The sequence below is a fragment of the Penaeus vannamei genome, chromosome 25, assembly GCF_042767895.1.
Source record: "Penaeus vannamei isolate JL-2024 chromosome 25, ASM4276789v1, whole genome shotgun sequence".
NCBI lineage: Eukaryota > Metazoa > Arthropoda > Malacostraca > Decapoda > Penaeidae > Penaeus > Penaeus vannamei.
Window position 1 is genome coordinate 19,607,909 of NC_091573.1, and position 8,791 is coordinate 19,616,699.

The 8,791-nt window shown below is 41.7% G+C and overlaps 2 protein-coding genes across 2 annotated transcripts in view; one reads left to right on the plus strand and one right to left on the minus strand.

Moving 5' to 3' along the window:
• The window catches only part of Hk (potassium voltage-gated channel subfamily A regulatory beta subunit hyperkinetic), a gene marked incomplete in the record, with an annotated part of 224,082 nt that overhangs the window by 92,225 nt on the left and 123,066 nt on the right, over nucleotides 1-8,791 (minus strand).
• On the plus strand, nucleotides 3,134-5,031 carry LOC138866390 (uncharacterized). Its single transcript, XM_070138922.1, has 4 exons — nucleotides 3,134-3,696; nucleotides 3,784-4,060; nucleotides 4,210-4,452; nucleotides 4,504-5,031. Exons 1-4 carry the CDS (start codon nucleotides 3,134-3,136, stop codon nucleotides 5,029-5,031), a joined length of 1,611 nt encoding a protein of 536 aa, XP_069995023.1.

Consider the following 8,791-nt stretch of genomic DNA (forward strand, 5'->3'; position numbering starts at 1 on the left):
CCAAGGCTGAATTTTTGCGCTTCTGAATGATTTTTTTTTTTTTTTTTGTATGAGAATGGACTAACCCAATCACACTACCAAGGCTGAAATTTTGCGTTTGTGAATGATTTTTTGTATGGAAATGGACTAACCCTGTCAAACTACCAAGGCTGAATTTTTGCGCTTCTGAATGATTTTTTTTTTTTTTTGTATGAGAATGGACTAACCCAATCACACTACCAAGGCTGAAATTTTGCGTTTGTGAATGATTTTTTGTATGGAAATGGACTAACCCTGTCAAACTACCAAGGCTGAATTTTTGCGCTTCTGAATGATTTTTTTTTTTTTTTTGTATGAGAATGGACTAACCCAATCACACTACCAAGGCTGAAATTTTGCGTTTGTGAATGATTTTTTGTATGGAAATGGACTAACCCTGTCAAACTACCAAGGCTGAATTTTTGCGCTTCTGAATGATTTTTATTTATTATTATTATTATTATTTTTTGTATGAGAATGGTCTAACCCAATCACACTACCAAGGCTGAAATTTTGCGTTTGTGAATGATTTTTTGTATGGAAATGGACTAACCCTGTCAAACTACCAAGGCTGAATTTTTGCGCTTCTGAATGATTTTTATTTATTATTATTATTATTATTTTTTGTATGAGAATGGACTAACCCAATCACACTACCAAGGCTGAAATTTTGCGTTTGTGAATGATTTTTTTGTATGGAAATGGACTAACCTTGTCAAACTACCAAGGCTGAATTTTTGCGCTTCTGAATGATTTTTATTTATTATTATTATTATTATTTTTTGTATGAGAATGGTCTAACCCAATCACACTACCAAGGCTGAAATTTTGCGTTTGTGAATGATTTTTTGTATGGAAATGGACTAACCCTGTCACACTACCAAGGCTGAATTTTTGCGCTTCTGAATGATTTTTTTTTTTTTTTTGTATGAGAATGGACTAACCCAATCACACTACCAAGGCTGAAATTTTGCGTTTGTGAATGATTTTTTGTATGGAAATGGACTAACCCTGTCAAACTACCAAGGCTGAATTTTTGCGCTTCTGAATGATTTTTTTTTTTTTTTTGTATGAGAATGGACTAACCCAATCACACTACCAAGGCTGAAATTTTGCGTTTGTGAATGATTTTTTTGTATGGAAATGGACTAACCTTGTCAAACTACCAAGGCTGAATTTTTGCGCTTCTGAATGATTTTTATTTATTATTATTATTATTATTTTTTGTATGAGAATGGTCTAACCCAATCACACTACCAAGGCTGAAATTTTGCGTTTGTGAATGATTTTTTGTATGGAAATGGACTAACCCTGTCACACTACCAACGCAGAAAACATTGGCCATGTAAACAAACATAGCGCCATCGGAGTAAGGTCCTGGAATCATATGAACATTCTCATATAAAGCTGAAAGGTAGAATAATGCACTGGCCGCATTGACATTATGAATATATAACCTCTCCGAGTGACCGTCTTGCAAGTCTCTTGCAACAGTGGTGGGGGTTCGAATCCCTGTTGGAGAGATTATATAGTTGTCATATAACGTTGTTTTAAATAAATATGATTTTATATATTGTATATGCGAGTGTCCTAAAATATTAGCTTATGTTTACATTGATCCATTCTATCTAATTCATCAATAAAAAACAAAACAAAAAACGATCTAGGTGTATAGATCGTCCGTCGCACAAGATCGACGGAAATTAATCCGACGGAAAAGGTTGTAACCGCCTTTGTTTGGGAGGTGTTCCGTTTGCAAACGATACTTGCGAAAGCCTCAAATTGAGACGGAAACGCAAAAATTAACGGAAAAAGTGCTAGTGTGGTATGGCCTTGAAATTACGCAAAATCCAGCCTTTCTTTAACTAATTGTTAATATTGTCTAGCATAGCATTTATAGCCCACAATGAATTATAATAATTCATGGCATTATGCTATTTAGTAATTTTATGACTGTTGTGTATAGTACTGACCTAACTATTTTTATAATTTATGATCATTCCCTTAACTAAAGTGCTTTAAAAAATCAATTAACTAAATGAAGTATTTTGGTAGTTGTACTGAAAGAAATATACACAAAAATACCATTTTTATAATGATTGCCATTAAATTCCATATATATTGAAAACATAAAGCGTGTAACCGGCAGCTAATCAAATTATTTGTACAGAAAATTGACTTAAGCTTTTGAGTAATTTAACAGGGTTAAGCGAAAGACAACCCTGAATATTGAAAAGAGTGCACTTAGTGGCTTTAGTGATCAACGCACCAAATACGAATAATCCCCCAGCATTATAATACTGAGAAAATTATGCTAAAAATAATGTTAGCAACTTTTGCCAGTAGCTACGGGGAGTGCTTGATTATTTGGCAATTAGTATTATTATTTATTAATTATTAAGATAACCATTGCTTGTGAAATTATTAAATTGTACTGCATATATTCTCTGTTTCGAGTGATGTAAAAGCAAGAATAAAAAGTAAGCGACAGTTTGTTCATTTTCTAATATCAATTTGTAATAATGTTAGAAGAAAGCAAGAAACAGACCTGCATTTAAAGACTTATAAGCAATAATACATGATAACGGCGCTGTTGCTATGGGACACTACAGCTCATGACTTAGCAAACGAAAGTTAAATGTTTGGCAGTCCGAGTCTCACCTAAAACGCTTTATATGTTAATCTAATTATTTTTATGATATTGTAACGGTTCCTGGTTCGATTTTATATCCACAACACTGGTGACCCTCGGAGTGAACTAAGTTTTTAAAAAAGGTCAGCCACACACAGGATGCTACCAATCTGCTCTCTGGCCAGTCTGCCGAAATGGTTTCTTCAGGTGGAGCAGGAATTCCTCCTCAAGAATATCACCGCCTAGACTACCGAATTCCGCATGCTGGTCACCAACCTTCCACCTGAGCTCCTTTAGACCGTCGGCGACCTCCTGAACGATCAACGATACGCCACATACGACGAGCTTAAGGAGGCGATTCTCAGACATACAGCACCAAACCCTCTGACCGCGTTAAGCTCCTTCCTCTCCTCCGACACCACGGACAGCTGTACTACTACGGTAATTCTCCACCATTTCCAGTGCCTCCTTACTCGCACCGGTATGACCTTCCCGCCAGACGTCATGCACTCCCTCTTTCTCAAACGGCTTCCCGCAGATATCCAGCAAATTTTGCTGGTATCAGACGCCCCATTAGTGCAGCTTGCTCTGAAAGCCAACGCAATCATCACAGCAAAAGCACACACACCTACAGTAGCAACAGTGTCTGCCACAACTGCTACCCCCGCCGCTACATTGGAATCCCTTGCAGCCCTGGTCGCTGTACTGTCCGAGGCTATGCAGAAATTATCCACACGAGAACGTTTGCACTCCAAGCCTCGCTTCCACACCCCTTTGCCGCCGCGCAGAGAACAGAACGCCGCCAAGACGACCAACACCACTACTTCTCTTTTTACCATACAATATTCGGCTCCGACGCCCGTCAGTGTGAACCTCCTTGCTCCTGGCAGGGAAAAGGCTACCACGGAAACTGAGTGCGCCTGTTTTCTCTCTGACAGCCATCCCCAGCCAACGGTTCCAATGGATCTTCCTCGTCGCCGACGTCCCTCAACCTATCATCGGCGCCGATTTCTTAGAGCACTACGGTCTGACGGTCGACCCTCAGGGTAAGGCTCTTATCCACCAATCCGGAGCCCACACACTAGCCACCCCGAGTCTGGTAAGTGCCCCTTAATATACACAGCATTTCCCAGATCCTGCACTTTCAAGAGCATCTTAAGGGAATTCCTGGCTTTGACCAAGCCAATCAACCGAGCCATCCAACCATGGCATGAGGTCCGGCACCACATTGTGACTCACAGTCCCCCTTGCCCACTCTCACTGCCATCCACTCGCCCCCAACAGATGTCGGTGACGGTGACGACATATGCCCATGCGGTGATTACCGTCACCTCAACACGATCACCGCCCCTGACAGATACCCTCAAGCTATCTGGCTGTACGGTCTTTTCGAGGATCGACCTCGTGAGGGTATACCACCAAATTCCGAAGAGGACATCCCCAAGACGACCATCATTACACCTTTCGGCCTGTTCGAGTTCCTCAGGATGCCCTTCGTTCTCCATAACGCCGCTCAGACCTTCTAACGCTTTATCAACAATGTGACTCACGGCCTTGAGGGCGTCTTCGCCTACATCGACGACATCCTCATCGCCAGTGACTCAGAAGCAGACCACACCCGCCATCTCCGCGCCTTCCTCGGCAGACTGCAAGAAGCGTGGGTCGTTATCAACCCGGGAAAATGTCTCTTCGGCATACCTTCTCTCTGTTTTCTCGGCCATACCGTCACCCCTCAAGGCATCACCCCAGTGCAGAAGGTTACCGCCATAAGGAAGTTCCCCAAGCCAGCAACGGAGAAACATGTTAGGAAATTAATGGGGATTTTCAATTTCTACTGGAGATTCGATCCCTAGTGTGCCCAACTTCTCCAACCCCTTCATGCCCTGATCACACCTAACAGGGCTAGCAAAAACACCCAAATTAAATGGACGTCCCCGACCAACGAAACCTTCGAAGCCTGCAAAGAAGCCCTGGCCTCTGGCACTCTGCTCAACCACCCCCTGCCCGAGGCTCCACTCAGCATAGCAGTCGACGCCTCTGATACAGCAATCGGTGTGGTCCTCCAGCAACGTCGGGGTAAGGAATGGCAACCTCTTGCATTTTATTCGCAGACTTTGTCGCCACACCAGTCGCGGTACAACACATTTGGTAGGGAGTTCCTGGCAGCTTACTCCACAGTGAGGCATTTTCAGTCGTATGCGGAGGCAAAGGATTTCCATACCCTGACCTTTGCCCTGCATTCGAAGACCCGCCACCAATCCCCTCGCGAGGAGCGCCACCTGGATTACATCTCGCAATTCACGACGGACAACAGACACATCCGGGGCTCCGACAACGAGGCCGCCGATGCTCTGTCGAGGACGCAGTGGATTACCACCTAGTCAACAGTGAACAACACCAGGACGCGTCCATAACTCCTCTCATAGAGGGCCAGACTTCCCTTAATCTTGAGGGAGTCAGAATCCCAAACTCCCGTGACGACCTTCTCTACCCTCGACCTGTATGGTCGAGGGTATCCTTCCCTTCGCCGGCGATTCTTCGACGCATACTACCAGCAACATCTCATCCACAGCAAAGTCATCTGACCCGCCATCAACAAAGATGTTCAATGCTCGTGCATTGAATGTCAAGAGGACCAAAATCCACAGACATACCAAATCTCCCCTCCAGACGAAAGGTTCCAACACATCCACATCGATATAGTGGGACCCCTGCCCATGGATGACGGCTACAGCTACATCCTGACAATTGACCGCTTCACCAGATGGCCCGAGGCTACGCCCATCTGTGACATCACCGCAGCAACAGTCGTCAAGACCTTCCTCAGCACCTGGATCTCCCTCTTCGGCACCCCGACACAGTCACTACCGACTGCGGCGCCCAGTTCAAGTCTGAACTCTGGCGCCAGCTGATGTATTACTCGGTTCCAAGAGAATCAGGACGACCGCCTACCAGCCCTGCGCCAATGGCATGGTCGAGCGACTCCACTGCTACATCAAGCAGGCCCTAACATCCTCTTCCTCTAACAGATGGGTCGACCAACTTCCTCAAAGAGGACCTGCGGTGCACCACCGCAGAAATGGTCTACGGAACACCAACTTTGAGCCAGGGACCTTCGGCAAGCAACTCTGTGAATGGATGACTCGGGTATGCAGCCGACTGACGAGATCCACCCGACAACAGGACATATACATGCCTCCAGGTCTCCAGGATTGCTCTCACGTCTTCGTGAGGAAAAACCCCAGACCTCCTCGGGACCGCCCAAACTGGTCGAGCTAACATCGCCGGTCAGGTTCATAAGCCGCCGGACTTGAGGCGGAATCATCACATCTCGCCTGTTAACCTGGCTTCATTGTACTTGGTTCCTCAGCGAATAAAGAGATAAATACCAGTTCAATTTTGTATCCACAATATGTCATCGTGTCTGTCTCCGTCTCTCAGAGGATCATTCAAGTGTTTCTGTTATATACACAGAAAATTGCAAGGCCTTTAAAAGCAGGTTGGCAGTCTGTATTGTCCTTCCTGAGTATAGAACAGATGTTCCGAGACACGGCCGACTGACCGCGTGCTTTTGAAATTTGCTCCAGTGCATGCATAATAGGGCTAAATCAAAGACCAGGTACGCCTCACAATAAGGCTGGTGTATTCAGTTTCCCTCTACCATGACAGATGGCTGAAACTCATGTGTAGATAATTTATCATTATAGAAAGTAACAGGAATAAAAATATGAATGAAATTAATAATTATTAAAAATAGAAAACTGGGAACTGTTAGTATGTTTGTGTGGAATAGTATCTGGCAAACGCTTAAATCATCAGTGTACCGGATATAAAAACCTAATAATATTCATTGTTATACACATTTTAATACTGCAAATAATGTTTTCTGATTTCCACGAGGGTATATATGCCTTCCAGGCATATATACCCAAGTAAAAACAAAGGGTAGAACGGTTAAAAGTAAACTACAAGAAGTTACAGACTTGTTGGAAACCACGCTTAGAAATTTGACCAGCAGAAATTACCACATCTGTGAGGGACTGAGAGGAAAAAAACTAGGCAAGAGTGATCGTGTGTGTTTAAGTGTTCAAGGAAATTTCCTTTAAAATAATATTTTAATGATCAAAATGGGATAGCAGTGGTGAATATTGTGACTATGGATAATCTAAACCAACTGCTGCACAAGCAGATGGAAGCGTTAGGTTACAAAAAATAAAATACAATAGGAATTATGAATGGTGAAGGAAGTCATTCTGGGACGGAAAACATTGAAATGTGTGACGCAATAACTGAATTAAAAGTAAGTTCGGTGTATTATGCTTTACATCTCGAAGACAGTTCGCAATAACTTAATTGTCATATTAGAGTCAATGATGAATTGTGGAAGTAATAATTTCTCAAGTTCTAAGAGAGTTGCAGTTAAAATTGCTTGGGGTTAAAACATACATGAATCAAGTGCTAGTACTGTCGATGAATATCCAGGTGTCGGCAGTTTATTAGAAGTTGATTGAAGTGAGTTTAAGGACCCTCGGAAAATAACAGAATTAGCCGGTGTTGTCACAAGACAAAAAAGTATATAGATAACAAGTTTGGAGGGTGCACTGACATGCCGAAAGTACTGGCATGCTTAAAGAACCATTTTAAAACAAGGAAACCAATTTTTTTTTTTTTTTTTTTTTTGTCTTACTGAAAACTATGAATGAATTTATGAAACAAAAGATGTACACTTATTTATTTATTTTGCAATTTATCCTTTATGTGTATAAATGCAAAGGAATCACAAATTTAATATTACTTTATAAGAAATCATTCCTTTCACAAATATCATTTGAAATTACATTAATAACGTCAGGGTGACTGTAGTGTTCTTTGCACAATGCTTAAACATAAATGTTGTTTAACTATCAGGACACTTTAAGCACTAGCAGATGACATAATGGTCTAACAGACGACATATTGTTTAACAGGTGTTTACCAGAGAACTAAACTGGGCATTTCTTTTGGGAAAACTGAAATTGGTTTCTTTTTAGATTTTAGATCTTTATACACACACACATATATATGTATGTATGCATTTATACACACACACACATTTACATATACATTTACACATTCATATACACACACACACATTTACATATACATTTACACATTCATATACATAAATACACATATACATACATGTTTGTTTCTGTATTTCTATATACATAGCTATGCATTGCATGACTATATAAATGATTTTGTTTAAGATGTAAAGGTAAACGTTTTAATATTCATCTCAGTAGTCTAATTATATATCTAGCACAAAAGTTGCCGACCATTTGTCACTCGCAACAACTTTCTCAAACCTGCAACCTTTGACAGAAAAAATGCAGAATTCTCTTCATTGGCTTCACATTGTTTGACAATCTAGAACTTAAAAAAAAGACAATCCAAAGGGAGCGATATGAAGTGTTTCAGAAAAAATATTGCTTTTACTCCGTATACTTCACGAAAAAGAAATCGAATTGTGCTTCTTTGTTGTCTATTCATTTATCGTGGAAAAGGGTTCTAAGTGCGCAAGATTAGGGATAGGAATCCTACAGAGAGAGGGGGGTGGGGGAGAAAGAGAGAGGGAGAGAGAGAGAGAGAGAAGAAGAAGAAGAAGAAGAAGAAGAAGAAGAAGAAGAAGAAGAAGAAGAAGAAGAAGAAGAAGAAGAGGCAGACAGACAGACATACAGAAAAGTGAGAGAGAGAGATCGAAGAAATAGGAAGGGGGGGAGGGGGATAGGGAGAGAGAAAGAGAGAGAGAGAAAGACAGAAAGAGTGGGGGGAGACAAAAAATAAACAGAGAGAGGCTGGAGGTAGAGATAGGGTAACAAAGAGTTAGAAAATGAGAGAGGGAGAGAATGAGAAAAGAAGGGGAGAGAGGGGGGAGGGTAGAGAAAGAGAGATTGAGAGAGAGAGAAAGAAAGACAGAGAGAGGGGGGACGAAGACAAAAAATAAACAGAGAGAGGTTGGAGGTAGAGATAGAGTAACAAAGAGTTAGAAAATGAGAGAGAGAGATAATGAGAAAAGTGGGAGACAGAGGGGGCGAGGGTAGAGAAACAGAGATTGAGAGATAGAGATAAAATGAGAGAGAGAGAGAGAGAGAGAGAGAG